A 20,227-nucleotide genomic window follows, 5' to 3' on the forward strand; every position below is an offset into this window, starting at 1 on the left:
CTCCATTGATTCGCGTTCCGGACGTGAGAGGTTGTACAGCCTGCTGGACGGGTACTCAGCACCCGGTATCAAATCAATGGCACAATTGTACGGACAGTGTGGGGGCAGCGTGAGTGCCAGATCCTTGCTGAAGACGTCAGCAAGGTCATGGTACTCAGCTGGCACCGCCGCCAGATTGGGGGGGGACTAAAACCTCCTCCTTAGCTGTCACACCGGGTGGAACCGAGGATCCTAAACACTCCCGGTGGCAGGTTTCGCTCCACTGAACCACAACCCCAGACGGCCAATCAATCCGGGGATTGTGTTTTAACACCCATGGAAAACCCAAAATCACTCGGGAGGTAGAAGTTGTTACATAAAACACAATCTCCTCCCTGTGATTCCCAGACACCACCAATGTCACTGGCTGTGTCTGGTGTGTGATTAGTGGAAGAAGGGTGCCATCTAGTGCCCGCACCGACAATGGTGACGGTAGGGCCACTAGAGGGAGCCCAACCTCCTTTGCCCATCTGCTATCCAGCAGATTCCCCTCCGACCCCGTGTCCACCAGTGCTGGGGCGTGAAGGGTTAGATCCCCACTCAGGATCGTGACTGGGATACGTGCAGATTGTTGGGGTCTCCCCGCGTGAGTGTTGTGACCCACCCTTAGCCCAGTCTCTAAGGACGAGTGCTGCTGTTTTGACCGTTTGGGGCATTCTCTCTGTGTGTGCTCGGTTGAGCTGCAGAGAAAACACTCTCCACGGATCAGCCTCCTTTGTCTCTGCTCTGATCGCTTTTTGGCCCTGCTCGTTTCCATAGCAACGTCAGCAGGGGGAGCTGTCGTCACGTGGAGAGCCCTGGCTGTGGAGCGTGGGGAAGTCGGCTCCCTTTCGGACCCGGGAGGAAGAGGGACGGCTTGTGCCTGACCACGCCCTTCGTCTCGCTCCCGTCGGTGTTCTGTTAATCGGTTGTCTAACCGTATAACCAGGTCGATAAGCCCGTCTAAATCCCGTGGCTCGTCCTTCGCCACCAGGTGCTCCTTAAGGACCAGAGACAGTCCGTTTACAAAGGCGGCGCGGAGCGCAACAGCATTCCAGCCGGCTCGCGCTGCTGCGATGCGGAAGTCGACTGCATACTTCGCTGCGCTCCGACACCCCTGTCGTATCGACAGCAGCACGCTTGAAGCGGTCTCGCCTCTATGAGGGTGGTCGAACACCTGTCGGAACTCCCTTACAAACTCAGTGTAAATTGTTAGGAGCCGTGAATTCTGCTCCCAGAGCGCCGTAGCCCAGGTGCATGCCTCTCCTCGAAGCAAATTTATAACGTAAGCCACCCGGCTAGCGTCTGACGTGTACATGACGGGACGCTGTGAAAAGACGAGCGAGCACTGCATCAAGAAGTCCGCGCACGTCTCCACACAGCCTCCGTACGGCTCCGGAGGGCTTATGTATGCTTCAGGGGAAGGTGGGGGGGTTCGTTGAACGACCAGTGGAATGTCTGTCTCTGGCATACGGTCAGCAGGAGGAGGTGCTGCAGCAGCGCCCTGAGCATGCGCTTCCACCTGGGTGGTGAGAGCCTCCATCCTTCGATTGAGAATAATGCCCTGCTCAGTAACTAAGTCCAACCGAGCAGTAAAAGTGGTTAAGATGTGCTGCAGCTCACCTAACACGCCTCCTGCTGGCACCTGTGCACCTCGCTCTTCCATTGGCTGTTCAAGCGATGGTTGATGCCCCTCGGGATCCGTGACGCTGGCCGAGAAATCCTGTTGTGAGAGTGTCGTGACACGGACCCACAACAGGGGGCGTTAATGAACGGACAATGGATAAGCCAAAAAGTAACAATTTAATGTTGTGAATTGCACAACGACGTACAGACAGTAACAATATGGTGGAATGTCAATTATACACAAGGTGACGTGTGGGCAGGCTCGAAGATAGAAGACATCTGGCGAGAGAAGAGCCGGATCCCACACAGCTTCCACCACCAACGGATCTGAAGAACACCGGAGCCGCCAAGCCCTGCGCCCCAGGTGGCCACTGTCTTCAGCAGTCAGACCCGGTACTGCTGGCAGAGAACAGAAACAGTATTGATGAGTGTGAGTTCGTACACTCAGTAATCCCACAGTCAGTGTTCAGTGAGGAGGGAGCACCTCCACCTCCAATCACACACTCGTGCAGCTCCTGTTTAACCACTTATCTGGTTTGGGGTGTGAGGCGAAGCCGTCGCAGTCCACACCAAACGCCAATTCAACAGACAAGGACACGTCACAGGAAAACGGCTGCAAATGAGATCAGACTATTAGTCACAGTTAAGCTTAGCAGAGAAGTTACCTGAATGGTAGATGATTTCTCGGCGGGGAGGTGGAGTTGCAGTCCGGCCTTTATGGTGGTGGTGATGTGTAGTGGATGAGTGACAGCTGGTACGGATGATGAGTGACAGCTGTCACTCCCGGTCGCTCCGACGCCCTCTCGTGCTTGGGCCAGCAGTACCTCCTCTTCAGCGGCCCACACAACAAGTGGAGCTCAGTGAGGGACAAATTAATCCAGAAAAAGGCGCTGTTCCTGCGGTAAATCGCATAAAGATGCGATGGAGAACGTTAAAAGGATCACGCGTATATGGTCATTGCATGGCCACAGAGTTACAGAGCTGCAGAAGCATAAATCAGGCTTTAGGGTTTTTAAGGTAACACTGCAGCAGACTTAGAAAAAAATGGATTTTGTCCGTTTTATACATATAATGGATTTTGTCCGCTTTATACAAATAACAGATTTTGTCTATTTTAAACGTATGTTTTTTTCTCCCTTTTATACACATCTCAACCAATGACTGCTGGAATAGACTCCAGCTCCCTTGTGACCCTTAATTGGAATAAGCGGGTACAAAAAATTAATAAATGAATTATATACACTATCAGTCAAAAATCTGCACACACATTCCCACTCAACTGAATAGGAAAGTGTGTCCAAGCTTTTACACACACACACACACACACACACACACACACACACACACACACACACACACACACACACACACACACACACACACACACACACACACACACACACACACACACACACACACACACACACACACACACATTCACAAATATGCATATGCATAACAAAACTTTGTTCAAATTGTAATGTTTATGTGATGATGATATGTGGATTTTCACTTTTTATATAACACACACACACTCATCTTCAACAGCTTAGTCCTATTAAGGGTCGCAGGGGAGCTGGAGCCTATCCCAGCAGTCATAGAGCGCGAGGCGGGGTACACCCTGGACAGGACACCAGTCTGTCACAGGGCCACATATAGACAAACAAACACATTCACACCTGCACACACACCTACGGACAATTTTAAGTATCCAATCCACCTAACCTGTATGTCTTTGGATGTGGGAGGAAGCTGGAGCAAACTACACACAGAAAGGCCACAGGTGGGAATCAAACTCATGACCTTCCTGCTGTGAGGCAACAGTGCTAACCACTAAGCCACTGTGTTGCCTTTTTATAAAACATTTATTTACAAACAAATTATATAAAAATGTTTCATTTATTCCATCTATCCATTCTCTGAACCTGTTATTTCCAGTTAAGCGTCATCTGGAGCCCATCCCAGCAGAATATATTGATAATTTTTACCAAGGCCATCAAATATGACCATTGGAGTTTTGCGAAGGCTTTCCGTCCGTCCGTCCATCCGTCCGTCCAGCATAAGTCCAGTCCCATTACTGCCAACGTCTTCAAATTCACAGGGAACATTCTTGGGACACAGACCTTGGACAAGTTCAAAGATTGCTAACCTTGACCTATTTTAGGAGGCATTAGTGAGGGGTTAAAATGTCACATTCTGTTTCAATCTGTTCCGTTTTTGTTTTTTTTTTTGAGGGGGGGGGGGGGGCAACCGCCAATCAGAGTAGAGCTGCGCTGTGAAGTGGCAGGTCTGTCTAAAATCGCTTCATTTACATGTTTATATAACATGTTTCTCATAACAGTATATGTTAAAAGTTAGCAATAAACACTTCTAAGACTGAAAATGCTGGTTTTGGAACATAATAACACCTCTAAAGTGATTTAGAAAACATTTCACAGACGTTAGCATGATGACGTTTAGCTAGCTGCACACCTCCATTTTGTTTGGGTGTTAATATAACCTCTGTCATTTATTATGTAAAAGCTAGCAAGAAATAAACACTTCTAAAACTAAAAACTCTGTTTTTGGAACCTAATAACACCTCGAACAAAATTGTTGATGTTAACGTGCTAACTTTTGCTAACTCAAACTAACTTTCTATGGAGTTAAATTTGTCTCATAACCTGCAAATGCACAGAGGGTGATCTATAAATATTCCTTGATTTGCACAGCTTCTGTTCTTGAAAAAAGCTCACGTACAAGCACACGCAAGGTCTCCTGCAGATGTGGTTAAAATGTAAATATTATTTTTAATTGATTGATTGATTGATAGAGGGGCTTAAATTGTACGTAAGTCAATAGGATCTTAATGTTTAATTAAACAACTGAAAATTATAAAGAACACAATGCTCATATGGCCAAGGGTATTTCAGCATTGCATTATATTTATATTGTACACATACATTAATTATATATTATAAATTATTAATATCCTTTATTATATTAATTTAGTCATAATTAATATTTTATTCATGAATGTATAAAATCCCTGCAGCCAGTCTGCTCTGTGTAAGCCTGATCTCGCCAGATCTCAGAAGCTAAGCAGAGCAGGATCTGGTTAGGACTTGGATGGGAAACCTCTTTGGAACACCAGCGACTGTGTGTGTTTCTCCAGGTAAAACTGGAATTCCGTCAGGAAGGGCATCCGGTGTAAAACTTGTGCCAGTTACCAATGCGGATCTGGCTGTATCCGCTGTGGCAACCCCGTTAACAAAAAGTTAATCAAAATTGAATTAACTTTTTGTCATAAATTTTACTTAATTTGGATAAACTTGCAGGTAATTAATTTGAATGTTTCCATTTGAAGCCCTTTGGTTCAACACTTTTCTTTAATGGTTTGCAGCTGCATTTTTTTGGAGAGGTGGGATATGGATATCAGTGGAATAGGGAAGCAGGTTGCGCTCTTATACACCTTATACTCATTGCTAATCCAAGGAAACAAGTTTGAGAACCCTCATTTTTGTGAAAAGGAGGCTCATGCATATTGTTTATCAAAAGAGAAAAAAAGTGTGTGTGTGTGTGGGGGGGGTGTTGCCAAAAAAAGGTAAACCCGTGAATAAAACACTATACTGTGACAAGTAAAGGCTTAATGCAATCTGCAAACATGCCACTAGATGGCTCTAAATCCTACACACTGTAGCTTTAAGTATTTTTAACATTTCTTAAAGTTTCAGGACCAGTTTTGTTTTGTCCTCTGTAACCATATTATTGCCTGTTGTGGGTTTGAAAGCAAAACACTCATTGACAAAACTGTGGCAAATTAGTTTAACATGTTGCACCAAATTAGTGTTATTTACCTGCAAATTATAGTGCAGTTATGGTTAATTACTGATTGAAGGCATCAGCAGATTTAACAAAGGCGCTATTTATTCGATTACTTTTTTGTTTGTTTGTACATATTTTTTACGAGATAATGAGGGTTTACTTTGGCGTTACTGATCTCATTTTCCAGTCCCGTCCTTGCTGACTTTGACAGATGGACGCAGCTGGACGCACAGACTGTGCGCACCCAATCATCCATCTATCCATCCATCCAGCTGCGCACCCGCAGCGCGGTCACATCCGCAGAGCGGAACAGCTGGACAGGGTGATGCGCTCATAATTAACTCCATCTCTTCTCTGTTTGTTCCTCGTCGTCAAACCTTCTGCCCGTCTGCCACGATTCCCTCCCCGCGCGGCTCAGCGGGTAGTCTGCCGTCCATCAGTCCACGAACCGCGCGGAGAAAGTGGACGCAGGTGTTTCTGGTGAACGCTGTCGCGATGGTTCTGCTGGCTGTGGCCGTGGCCGTGCCCTTACTGCTGCTCCGCACTTCGCAGACCTCCGCTCATTACTACGAGATGATGGGCACCTGTCGGATGATCTGCGACCCGTATAATCCCAAACCGGGAGGCGCAACCGCCATGGAGGTGATCCAGAACGTTAACGGCGTCGCTCCGCTGCCGCCGATGTCGCAGGGGAGCCGCGGCGAGCCTGGACGCCCGGGTAAACCTGGACCAAGAGGCCCGCCGGGGGAACCGGGACCACCAGGACCGAGGGGCCCGCCGGGAGAACGCGGCAACAAACTCTCCTACCCCGCGTTAGCCGGAGAGATGGGCGCTGACAACAGCGAACCCGACGGTTCGAACTCATCGAGCAGCAGCTTCAGAATAGCGTTTTACGTCGGCTTGAAGAATCCGCATGAGGGATATGAGGTGCTGAAGTTTGACGACGTTATAACAAACTTGGGGAATTACTACGACCCGAGCACGGGGAAGTTTACGTGCCATGTGTCCGGGATCTATTTCTTCACGTACCATGTGTTGATGCGAGGAGGAGACGGAACCAGCATGTGGGCCGACCTGTGCAAAAACGGGCAGGTAACACGAATATGCGTCGTGCGATGTCTTTACGCACGGGTGGAAACAATTACCATTTCGCAAATGTCGAGAAAATTCTCTAGATTTACATTCTAAACATCGATATTTGTTTGATTAAATTATTTTTGGTCAGAAACTACAATAATTGATTCCATTATGAAACGCGTCTTTGAATTTACGCACCAAAAGCGCACAACATCGCTTTGGGTTTAATCCTTCTCCTGTTTCTTATTGTATGTATATATTTTTACTCACTTTATCATTATGAAATACAGCATAATATGGATTACCTATGGCATTTCTTTTTTTCAGTTTGAGTCACGTTAGAGCGTGCTGTTTGGCTCTGGCACTCGTGCGTAAAACCGGATCCGAGTGTTGTTTTTGTATATAATGTTCTTTTCTTGATTGTACCAGCATAATTAACTAAAATAACTGATGTTGAGGTCAGGTTTATTTTCTTCTCCTCATGGTTAAATTAGGTTAATCGATTTCCGCGCAATTTTGTCAGATTGAAAAAAAAAACGACCGCAAATGGTGCTTTACAGTGTTACATCTTGTCTCTCTGATGAAGATTTTACACCTGAAATACCTTTTTACAAGGATTCGTGTGCTTCTCTGGTGCAGGTGCGTGCCAGTGCCATAGCCCAAGACGCAGACCAGAATTACGACTATGCCAGCAACAGTGCCGTGCTGCACTTGGACTCTGGAGACGAGGTCTATGTCAAACTGGATGGGGGCAAAGCTCACGGAGGCAACAACAACAAATACAGCACCTTCTCTGGCTTTATCTTATACCCAGATTAAAGCTGGCAGCCGTTCACGGACAGCAATTAACACTGAAAAGCATTTCCACTGGAGTTCAGTTTTCTTGATTTCTGAAATAGGTGCCAAAAGTCACAGGCCAACCTCAAAACTGCTATTTCTCAAGTATAATGATTTGTTTTCACTTTTGCTTAAAGTGAAGGATGGTGCCACCTGTGAATATGTATATTCTAGCTGCAGCTAGAGTACTGACAGGGACTAGAAGGAGAGAGCATATCTCACCCATATTGGCCTCTCTTCATTGGCTTCCTGTTAATTCTAGAATAGAATTTAAAATTCTTCTTCTTACTTATAAGGTTTTGAATAATCAGGTCCCATCTTATCTTAGGGACCTCATAGTACCATATCACCCCAATAGAGCGCTTCGCTCTCAGACTGCAGGCTTACTTGTAGTTCCTAGGGTTTGTAAGAGTAGAATGGGAAGCAGAGCCTTCAGCTTTCAGGCTCCTCTCCTGTGGAACCAGCTCCCAATTCAGATCAGGGAGACAGACACCCTCTCTACTTTTAAGATTAGTCTTAAAACTTTCCTTTTTGCTAAAGCTTATAGTTAGGGCTGGATCAGGTGACCCTGAACCATCCCTTAGTTATGCTGCTATAGATGTAGACTGCCTGGGGGTTCCCATGATGCACTGTTTCTTTCTCTTTTTGCTCTGTATGCACCACTCTGCATTTAATCATTAGTGATCGATCTCTGCTCCCCTCCACAGCATATCTTTTTCCTGGTTCTCTCCCTCAGCCCCAACCAGTCCCAGCAGAAGACTACCCCTCCCTGAGCCTGGTTCTGCTGGAGGTTTCTTCCTGTTAAAAGGGAGTTTTTCCTTCCCACTGTAGCCAAGTGCTTGCTCACAGGGGGTCGTTTTGACCGTTGGGGTTTTACATAATTATTGTATGGCCTTGCCTTACAATATAAAGCGCCTTGGGGCAACTGTTTGTTGTGATTTGGCGCTATATAAAAAAATTGATTGATTGATTGATTGATTGATTGATATTGTACTGTAGACTGGTTTTACTTTGCTGTTTTTTTAAAGGTTTTCCCCAAAGCTCACAGTTGTTAATAAACGACAAAAAAGACACAAAGTAAATTTAAAATGCTTCTAAAATCTTTTGAAGAGCTGGGACATGGAGATGGAAGGTGAGCATCATGTGAATTTCAGTCATTGATATTAATGAATAAATCCACTGAACTGAATTGTTTTGAACAAGCGACGGAAACAGCTTAAAGCTGTACGGCCTTTCAGATTTCTCAAACTGACAAAATCTAGTTTCTACTGAAATAATAAAAAAAAAACAAAACAAAAAAAAAAACACAATATTGGATTATTTTAGAAACCTATTCCAAAATTACATCTTTTAATGAAAAGGACATACTTACCTGGGGGAATTCCATGACAAATATTTTATTTTCTATTTAACGCTGTCTGTAGGAGTACATGTGCACATGCATGAGGTTTTGAAATTAACTGAGGTATCTTTGACCACACGTGGTGCACATACATGGTGTGTGCACGCTAACATCTGTAAGATGTCTTGTAAATCACTTATCTGGTCTCAAAAACAGCATTTTTAGATTTCTACATGTTTATTTCTTCTTAGCTTTTACAAAATATATGAGAAACATATTAGATTTAAACAGAAATAAGCCATTTTTGGAGCATTTTCTGCCACGCTGGATTAGAGAGCAACCAGCAGATGTCACCGTGCATAAACACATGTGGCATATGTGTGGTTCGCGCCCCCCCCCCCCAAAAAAAACGTGGCATGCCGAGAGGGGGGGCACACTTGCATAAAATGCTGATATGTATGCTACCCAGACATGATCACATGGGGGCCGGACAGGCAGGTCTGAGCGCACACACTACAGCAAGGTGCTTGTCAGCTGCTGACCAGAGACTCACTGACAGCTCACATAACACAGAAGAGAGTGACACACTGGTGTGTGCTCTGGACGGACAGGGGGTGTAGCTGCCGACAGCTGCAGCTCTCTGGTTCTGGACATCCCAGCTGGAGAACATGTACTGTGTTTGGACGGACATGAACTGTCCACTGTGGCGCGTGTGTGTCTGTTTGCTGTCCTCATGTGGACATACATAAAAACATATACCGCTGTTGCGACTGGCTGCAGCGAGCGGGCGCACTGTGCGCACACTTACAGGCTGCTCCAGATGATACGGACGGTCAGATCATAACACGCAGCGGGTGATCTGAATGTCACACCACCTGTGTGAGCTCTGTTCCACATGATGTGGTGTCTGTCCTGCAGTCCGCCATCCACAAGACACGCATGTCAAGCCAGACACGTGTGCTGGGCCGGCTGGACACACCGGACCAGTAGATGTGGACATGATAAGAGCACCCTGCTTCTCATTCATGTCATTTCATGACTGTATGTCTGTGACCATGGGTCATCTACAGAGGAACAGACAGATCATACTTGTATTGTCCGCTTGATAAGAGGGATTTAGTAAACTGCGGTGTTTATTTTTATGGTGTATGGGTTTTTTTGTTTGTTTTTTAAATACGTCCATCTCCTTCTTGATTTCAGGCATTTTTCCAGACCTTACGGGCCAGCAATGTTGGCACAGTGGTAAAGTTTCTGGCTGGCAATCAGAGCTTTTGTAAATTGCAATTTCGAATTCCGTGGGTGATGTATTTTTTTTTTTCACAGCAGCTGTGCGATGTGGTTACACATGCTCCGGCTGCTTGCACTGTATTCCCACTGCGATGGTTTCATGCACACTCATGCATGACACCATTGCGTGCACGAAACCATCACAGCGGGATCGTTCACGCCTGCCCATCGGCTCGATGGTACGAACTGTTCCGCCGTTATTTGCCCTGATTTCTACTTATTTGTACTATGTGTGAAGGGGCCCTAAAGCGCCATTAGGCAGTGATAAACATTAATAGCTTCAAAAGCAATTTGTGATGGAAAAAATATGTTTCCTGTGACCTTGACTGACTTGACTTTCTGAGCTCAAAATTCATATTGTTCTTGAACTTACCCTGTGCAATATAGCCTACATACAAGGCTTGATAACAATCAAAAACATACAGCATAAATGAGTATTATGACTTCCAGTAAGCTTGATATTTACTAGCTGACCCCAAAATATTTTCTGCTAGCTGCCCTTCCTGATGTCATTCAAGCTATAAATGATGAAACGTGCACAGGTCCTGGTAATGATGGACATATGAGGTTTTATGAAGCATTTGCAGGTTTTTTTAAAGCCCACTAGGTGGCGGTCTCTTTTCAAAAAAGGGTTCAAAACATAGTGCACTTCAGTTTGCTTTTATCTGTTGTTAGATATACGTATCTGTGGGTTTATATACTATTTTGTTTTTATTATTTTGTTTTGGTAGCAAGTTATCATTTTACTTAAAGGATCATATACTTTTACTAGGAGCCTGTTATCTGCTTAAACATGCATGTGGAACTGGATTTAACTGGTTTTAGCACTTAGAACAAAGAGAATCAAGTTACCGTAGGTTTGGTCTTTGCACGGATTTTAGGCAGGGGTCCGGACCTCCCTCTAGGTCCACGGGAGACCAGTAAGAGAAGGATTTGCTAGATAAGGTCCACTTTTCGTCACACCCATATTGTGTTTTATAAAACTGTTTCAGTTTCTTTGTTTGGGGTTCTGGATGGGTGGATCTCCCATGAGAGAGAAGTCCTCCAGAATCCAGGCCTGTTTGTCACCGTGACTTCGAATAAATTTAATCTGAGAAATAGTTTGATTTTGTACTTTGTAAGGGACAGTATTACAATAAGAACGGGGTAAAACTAACACTGTTTGTTTAGTTAAACAGACACAACTATCTATTGAACTCAGAACAAACAGCAAATGCTTCATAAGGCCTCATATAGCCATCACTAGCTGCTGGTGTTCCAAAGTGGTCTCCCATCCAGGACCTACTCTTATTAAATTCCAAATTCTGACTATATCAGGTGTGCACAGAGTGGCATGGCTGCACGATATCAACCGAAATATTTCCTGAAAATTCTGAGTTGATCAGTCAAGAGGTTTTCTGGCAGATTTGCCAGAAACCATAGCAGGCAGATAGCAAATTTAATGACAATACCCCACGCTGAGAAACTTTTAAAAATGGTGAGACAACTTAAACAAGTGTATTGTGTTTCTGTCGTGTCTTAATTCTGCTGTCATTTACTTCAGTGGACCTGTTTAATTATTCCATTCTGATAAAATACTCCAGTGCTGTTAAAAAAAAAGACCATCTTGATTGCCTTTTAATTACAGGGCTTACAGTAATGATCGGCATTTGAGAAAATATAGGGACATGAGAGATATAAATGGATGTCTTTTACTGATACCAAATCTGTTATAGTTCTCACATAAGCCAATAAATATTGTTTGGCAAAGTTTTCATTGTGTGAAGATCTCTTACATAGTCCATCCAAGTAAAAGCAGTTGCACTTTATGATATAATAATGCTGTTAAAGAACAAGCCAAACATTTCTTCATGGAACCTCATATTTTATGCAAAACTGTTTATTGTGCTGTGACCTATAGAGTGTGTGCATGTGCATATGCGTGTGTCCTGGACTACAACCTGCGGGTTTCTGGCAGGTGCCTCTCCGATTGTCCTTTAAACAATTGTGGCTCACATTTTTCATCAGTGAGCCTGAACGTATTGCACTCCCTTGCAGCATGAACACTGCACACCAAACTGCTCTCCAGCATTAGGTCTGCAGGGCCTGACACCTTATTGTGCTGCCAAATAACACGTATTTAAAAAAAAGGTTTTCCGGCAGACTTAATGTCTCATTACATATTAATAAATTCATAAAGTGAAAAAAAGGACACCCCTTATGTCTTTGAATGACTGAGATGCCGTCACTTAATTTGCATGGCAAATCCACATGCATGAAAATGATACAGTTGGAATTCACTCTATTCAATAAAATGATGTATGAAATAATTTTTTTTTTTAAAGGTAACATTATGCATCTAATTAGTGGGCTAATGTAGGTCAAAAACTGTGTTTAATACAGATATTAAAGTTTGTAACCAAAAGTACCCCACAGACACTGAGGCAATACATCCTTAAAAATAAAAAACACAAAATTTTGTTCAGGAAAAATGTAATAAATTGGACCAGTTTTTGTGCCTCTTGTTTTAAAGGAAATAGACCGACAACCAACCCTGAATTGGGCCAGAAACTGTTTTCTTTCTCCTAGCCTGTGATTGGTTGGTGGCCAAGATGGGGACGTCAGCCCATGCGTCATGTGGCGCGAGCGCTGCTCTCCTATTGGTCATTTAGGAGAGGGAATTCCAGCGCTGCTCTCCTATTGGTCATTTAGGAGTTGGAAATGTCACTCCAAAATGCGAAGCCAGTATCTGGTCCAATTCATAGCCGGGCTGGTTGGGCTGTAAACGAAGTGGAACTACTGCTGGCTACACCCCCTTCAGAGAGGTGCTTCTCTGCCAGGTCACACAGAATAGTGGATTTCATGACTTCCCATAATGCCCTGCGCATGCAGTAGTTACAGGCCAGCTGTTTGAGTGAAAAAAAAAACTTTGAGCTTGCTACAATGTATGGGATTTAAGGTGTTGAAAGTGCTTCTTATACGGAAGAGTGTGCAGAAATACCCCGTTTAGCTCCGGCCAGCATGAAAAAGCTAAACAAGTAGACAAAAGACATCAGGGGAATATCTGTCATTGATATTGGACATGTAAAAGCCTACATAATGGCAACAATAAAGACCACATTTTCTTGCTGAAGAAATGCGATCATATACAGTAGTGTTCAGAATAATAGTAGTGCTATGTGACTAAAAAGATTAATCCAGGTTTGAGTATTTTTCTTATTGTTACATGGGAAACAAGGTACCAGTAGATTCAGTAGATTCTCACAAATCCAACAAGACCAAGCATTCATGATATGCACACTCTTAAGGCTATGAAATTGGGGGTGTTCACAATAATAGTAGCATCTGCTGTTGACACTACAAACTCAAAACTGTTATGTTCAAACTGCTTTTTTAGCAATCCTGTGAATCACTAAACTAGTATTTAGTTGTATAGCCACAGTTTTTCATGATTTCTTCACATCTGCGAGGCATTCATTTTGTTGGTTTGGAACCAAGATTTTGCTCGTTTACTAGTGTACTTGGGGTCATTGTCTTGTTTAAACACCCATTTCAAGGGCATGTCCTCTTCAGCATAAGGCAACATGACCTCTTCAAGTATTATGACATATCCAAACTGATCCATGATACCTGGTATGTGATATATATGCCCAACACCATAGTAGGAGAAACATGCCCATATCATGATGCTTGCACCACCATGCTTCACTGTCCTCACTGTGAACTGTGGCTTGAATTCAGAGTTTGGGGGTCGTCTCACAAACTGTCTGTGGCCCTTGGACCCAAAAAGAACAATTTTACTCTCATCAGTCCACAAACTATTCCTTCATTTCTCTTTGGGCCAGTTGATGTGTTCTTTGGCAAATTGTAACCTCTTCTGCACGTCTTTTATTTAACATAGGGACTTTGCGGGGGATTCTTTCAAATAAATTAGCTTCACACAGGCATCTTCTAACTGTCACAGCACTTACAGGTAACTCCAGACTGTCTTTGATCATCCTGGAGCTAATCAATGGGTGAGCCTTTGCCATTCTGGTTATTCTTCTATCCATTTTGATGGTTGTTTTCCATTTTCTTCCACGCGTCTCTTTTTTTGTTGTTGTCCATTTTAAAGCATTGGAGATCATTGTAGATGAACAGCCTATAATTTTTTGCACCTGCGTATAAGTTTTCCCCGCTCCAATCAACTTTTTAATCAAACTACGCTGTTCTTCTGAACAATGTCTTGAACGTCCCATTTTCCTCAGGCTTTCAAAGAGAAAAGCATGTTCAACCTGTGCTGGCTTCATCCTTAAATAGGGGACACCTGATTCACACCTGTTTGTTCCACAAAATTGACGAACTCACTGACTGAATGCCACACTACTATTATTGTGAACACCCCCTTTTCTACTTTCTTTTACTAATAGCCCAATTTCATAGCCTTAAGAGTGTGCATATCATGAATGCTTGGTCTTGTTGGATTTGTGAGAATCTACTGAATATACTGGTACCTTGTTTCCCATGTAACAATAAGAAATATACTCAAAACCTGGATTAATCTTTTAGTCACATAGCACTACTATTATTGTGAACACTATTGTAGGTTACATGCATTTATTCTCTATGAGTTCACGACGTTACGGTTAGCTGTTATGGTGCACGGTGCACCCAGTTCATGAATAACTCTTGCAGTTTCATGCACAGTTGGATCTGAAATATATTTTGTTGAACATGTTTAACCTGGGTTAATTTCATTTCGAGTTAGTCATTTTTGCCATTGGTGCCCGCTTCTTTCACTCACCTTGCAAGCATTTGTTTTTAACCCTCAAGCGACCAAGCTATTTTAGCGACTAATATGCAAATCAAATATAGCATCAAATATAGAAGAACCGGCTGACTAGAAAATATGCCAGTACTTTAACACAAATCTCAATGAACCCATCAGTCATCCTTTGTGACAATCATGAGATATTTTCATACTCATTCTGGGCGTCAAGAATCAGTCTCAATGCTTGTGCAGCTGTGAATTTTGCTTTTCTAGGTCTCTTGGCCATGCTTCCTTGCAAAACAGTAACATATAGTGATTAAAGTTGGCAAATACCATCTGAAGCTATCATGTCAAAAATATCATAGATCTTCCCAGGGGGTCAAAAGTGACCCAGCACAAGTTTGGATTATACTTGCCACACAGATCGACTGATCCTTGCAAAAATTTATGAACAAACGCAGGACAAATAGAGTGATAAATTCATGGTAGGAAACGTTCCGATTAAACTCAGACAACCGGTGCACAAAAATATATGCCTGGGGTCATAAATGACCCCACACGGTTGCTTCAGGGTTAATGGAATATCTTTAGTGAGTTATTTGGACATTTTTAATATTCTTTTTTATTATACTCCATTCATTCTGCTAAAATAATAATAATAATCTGACACTATGTGTTCAGGGAAATTGTAGAATGTTGCAAAACACTTTATAGAGACTGGCTCAGTGGATGTGTCTCACAGAGCAAGCAGGACCCAAGATATGGACGTCAGTGACATGTGTGGCAGATGTTTGAGGGTGTTCTCACACTATGTAATCCATACCTATATGGGGAGGTGCGGAGAAGAAATTATTACTTGAGTTTTGTCTTGTGTGAATGTGCCATTTCAGTCATTTTTACAGACTGTGCACACCTGTCTCAGCAAACATCACCCAACACCTTTTACCTTCTGTGAAATGATCCATAAAAATTACCTCAAGTTGTATTAATCCTGTGTGGACACGTGTCACTATTATCCTGCATAGAAGGATTTTTCCGCCATTTATCTCAAGTATGGAGTGGAGTCACATAAAGATGCAATTGAGTGACAGTCATCCAACCAGCAGCAGTGATTTGACATTCACACTATTTACGTAGAATTTCAGTATTGTGTGATCATGTTTATGTCAGTACATCAGCTCTGTGTATTCCATCACTGCATGTCTTCAAAACACCTGCTTTGGCACATGGCATGTATGACGTGGACAGTAACAAGCACAGCTCTGCATGCAGATAAAAAAGGAACACTAAAATTCAAATTCAGTGGGATAGGATGTTTTTTTTTTACTGTGCCTGGTTGAGAGGTGACCAGACCACCTGATCTGCACACAGTGCACACACTGCTGCACAGAGCACATACAGCAAAACAAAAAAAAAAAGAGCGAATAAGGTGCACCTGACAGATAACCTAAAGCCACATGAATTAAATGACTGTAGAAACAAATTCATTCTTTCACAGTGTATATTACATGATTTCACTTCCGCATACACAACTAATCTCATCTGAATGAGGCTCAGCAATCAGCAACTTTTTAATAATATGCTCCATTATTGTTGTGTGTGGTGTCTTTCTCATAATGAAAGTCACGTTTTGTTGATGTAGACATACTTGGGCCTGGAACGTGTAGTGAAATGTTGGCACAGGCCAGTCAGGGAGTGAAGAGGGCAACTGGGCCTTGTGTGGGTACACCGCCCGTGTCACAACCAGTTTCACACTTTTTTGCTTAAAGCAGAGTATCTTTGACCTCCATGGCCACAGAACTGTCAGACTTTGAAGATATTTAATATGACACCTTGTCTAATCGTTTAGAAATTGTAGATAAAATGCAAATTGCCGTCTTTAAACAATGTTGAAATTTTCAGTTTGATACTCTCTCTGATATTATCCTTTTCTCTCAAAAATTCTTGAAAGGGTAGTTGTAAAACAGCTAACTGATCATCTGCAGAGGAATGGTCTATTTGAAGAGTTTCAGTCAGGTTTTAGAATTCATCATAGTACAGAAACAGCATTAGTGAAGGTTACAAATGATCTTCTTATGGCCTCGGACAGTGGACTCATCTCTGTGCTTGTTCTGTTAGACCTCAGTGCTGCTTTTGATACTGTTGACCATAAAATTTTATTACAGAGATTAGAGCATGCCATAGGTATTAAAGGCACTGCGCTGCGGTGGTTTGAATCATATTTGTCTAATAGATTACAATTTGTTCATGTAAATGGGGAATCTTCTTCACAGACTAAAGTTAATTATGGAGTTCCACAAGGTTCTGTGCTAGGACCAATTTTATTCACTTTATATATGCTTCCCTTAGGCAGTATTATTAGACGGTATTGCTTAAATTTTCATTGTTACGCAGATGATACCCAGCTTTATCTATCCATGAAGCCAGAGGACACACACCAATTAGCTAAACTGCAGGATTGTCTTACAGACATAAAGACATGGATGACCTCTAATTTCCTGCTTTTAAACTCAGATAAAACTGAAGTTATTGTACTTGGCCCCACAAATCTTAGAAACATGGTGTCTAACCAGATCCTTACTCTGGATGGCATTACCCTGACCTCTAGTAATACTGTGAGAAATCTTGGAGTCATTTTTGATCAGGATATGTCATTCAAAGCGCATATTAAACAAATATGTAGGACTGCTTTTTTGCATTTACGCAATATCTCTAAAATCAGAAAGGTCTTGTCTCAGAGTGATGCTGAAAAACTAATTCATGCATTTATTTCCTCTAGGCTGGACTATTGTAATTCATTATTATCAGGTTGTCCTAAAAGTTCCCTAAAAAGCCTTCAGTTAATTCAAAATGCTGCAGCTAGAGTGCTGATGGGGACTAGAAGGAGAGAGCATATCTCACCCATATTGGCCTCTCTTCATTGGCTTCCTGTTAATTCTAGAATAGAATTTAAAATTCTTCTTCTTACTTATAAGGTTTTGAATAATCAGGTCCCATCTTATCTTAGGGACCTCGTAGTACCATATCACCCCAATAGAGCGCTTCGCTCTCAGACTGCAGGCTTACTTGTAGTTCCTAGGGTTTGTAAGAGTAGAATGGGAGGCAGAGCCTTCAGCTTTCAGGCTCCTCTCCTGTGGAACCAGCTCCCAATTCAGATCAGGGAGACAGACACCCTCTCTACTTTTAAGATTAGGCTTAAAACTTTCCTTTTTGCTAAAGCTTATAGTTAGGGCTGGATCAGGTGACCCTGAACCATCCCTTAGTTATGCTGCTATAGACGTAGACTGCTGGGGGGTTCCCATGATGCACTGTTTCTTTCTCTTTTTGCTCTGTATGCACCACTCTGCATTTAATCATTAGTGATCGATCTCTGCTCCCCTCCACAGCATGTCTTTTTCCTGGTTCTCTCCCTCAGCCCCAACCAGTCCCAGCAGAAGACTGCCCCTCCCTGAGCCTGGTTCTGCTGGAGGTTTCTTCCTGTTAAAAGGGAGTTTTTCCTTCCCACTGTAGCCAAGTGCTTGCTCACAGGGGGTCGTTTTGACCGTTGGGGTTTTACATCATTATTGTATGGCCTTGCCTTACAATATAAAGCGCCTTGGGGCAACTGTTTGTTGTGATTTGGCGCTATATAAAAAAAAAATTGATTGATTGATTGATTGATATTAAAGAGGTGTTCAGGTCAAGTCCTAATTATAACACTAATATGTTGGCTTGCATTACATACCTGGATTTCCAGACAAACCCTTTGATCCAGATAATTTTCTGGACTTTTGTAATCATCAGTGGGGGATATTCTTTGTGTTGTTTTTGTCATTCTTGCTGTTCACACTGGTACAATTTCTCATTACTAAGAAGATTTACATTTCTAATCCAGATCCAAAATCTCAGAAAATCTAAGTGTGAAATGATTTAAAATGGTATTGCAGCGTGTCTGGAAATTATTCACGGTGCTTCACTTGTTCCACATTTTGTTATGTTACAGCCTTATTTCAAAATGGAGTAAAATGATTTTTTCCCCCCTCAAAATTCTACTCACAACACCCCATAATGACTACATGATTTTTTTTATTTTTGCAAATTTATAAAAAATAAAAAGCTAAGAAATCACATTTACGTAAGTATTCACACCCTTTGCTCAGCACTTTGTTGATGCACCTTTGGCAGAGATTGCCGTCTCAAGTCTTCTAGACTATGATGCCACAAGCTTGGTGCACCTATCTTTGGGCAGTTTTGCCCATTCCTCTTTGCAGCACCTCTCAAGCTCCATCAGGTTGGATGCGGAGCGCCTGTGTGCAGCCATTTTCAGATCTCTCTAGAGATGTTCAATGAGATTCAGGTCTAGGCTCTGGCTGGGTCACTCAAGGACATTCACAGAGTCGTCCTGAAGACACTCCTTTGATATCTTTACTATGTGCTTAGGGTCATTATCCTGCTGAAAGATGAACCTTCGCCCCAGTCTGAGGTCAAAAGCGCTCTGGAGCAGGTTTTCATCCAGGATGTTTCTGCACATTGCTGCATTTATTTTGCGGCAGAGACAGTTGTCTTTCTGGAAGGTTCTCCTCTCTTCACAGAGGAATGTTGGAGCTCTGACAGAGTGACCATCTCTGACTAAGGCCCTTCTCCCCCGATTGCTCAGTTTACACAGGCAACCAGCTGTAGGAAGAACCCTGGTGGATCCAAACTTCTTCCATTTATGGATGATGGAGGCCACTGTGCTCATTGGGACCTTCATAGCAGCAGAAATGTTTCTGTACCGTTCCCAAGATTTGTGCCTCGAGACAATCCTGTCTCAAAAGTCTCGAGTCAATTCCTTTGACTTCATGCTTGGTTTGTGCTCTGACATGCACTGTCAACTGTGAGATCATATATGTTGACAGGTGTGTGACTTTCCAAATCATGTCCAATCAACTGAATTTACCCCAGGTGGACTCCAATTAAGCTGGAGAAACATCTCAAAGATGATTAATGGAAACAGGATAATCTAAATTTGGAGCTGCATGACAAAGGCTGTGAATACTTTTGTACGTGTGATTTCTTAGTTTTTTCATTTTTAATAAATTTGCAAATTTTTTTTTTTCATGTAATCATTATGGGGTATTGTGTGTAGAACTTTGAGGGGAAAACTTAATTTACTGTATTTTGGAATAAGGCTGTAACATAACTAAATGTGGCAAAAAGTGCATTGTTGTGAAGACTTTCCAGATGCACTGTGTGTCTGTTGGCAAATAGCATATTTCCCCTTCTGAACAATAAAACCAAATACTTTAGAAAGATGATTTTGAAAATTCTGGCCCCATAGTAGAAAATCAATGCAACAAAATCAGTACTGGCATGTAGAGTATACCTTTTATAACACATCTAAACACATTTTTAAAGCCATTTTTTTTTTCTCAAAACTGGTTCAAGGATGGATACAAAAACATATCCAAGGCACTGCATAAATTTTGGAGATCAATTTGGGGATTAAACACCTTGTTCGTGGGTACATTTTTCTTTCAGACTGGGGA

General features: G+C 42.6%; 1 protein-coding gene across 1 annotated transcript; it reads left to right on the forward strand.

The window, feature by feature from the left end:
• The first annotated feature begins 5,659 nt into the window (after window positions 1–5,659).
• LOC117520596 (complement C1q-like protein 2) lies at window positions 5,660–7,536 on the forward strand. Its single transcript, XM_034181911.1, has 2 exons — window positions 5,660–6,540; window positions 7,165–7,536. The coding sequence occupies exons 1-2, from the start codon at window positions 5,944–5,946 to the stop codon at window positions 7,342–7,344; spliced, it is 777 nt and encodes a 258-aa protein (XP_034037802.1). The 5' UTR covers window positions 5,660–5,943; the 3' UTR covers window positions 7,345–7,536.
• The last annotated feature ends 12,691 nt before the right edge of the window (window positions 7,537–20,227 follow it).

The sequence above is a fragment of the Thalassophryne amazonica genome, chromosome 1 (assembly GCF_902500255.1).
Source record: "Thalassophryne amazonica chromosome 1, fThaAma1.1, whole genome shotgun sequence".
In the NCBI taxonomy this organism is placed as follows: domain Eukaryota; kingdom Metazoa; phylum Chordata; class Actinopteri; order Batrachoidiformes; family Batrachoididae; genus Thalassophryne; species Thalassophryne amazonica.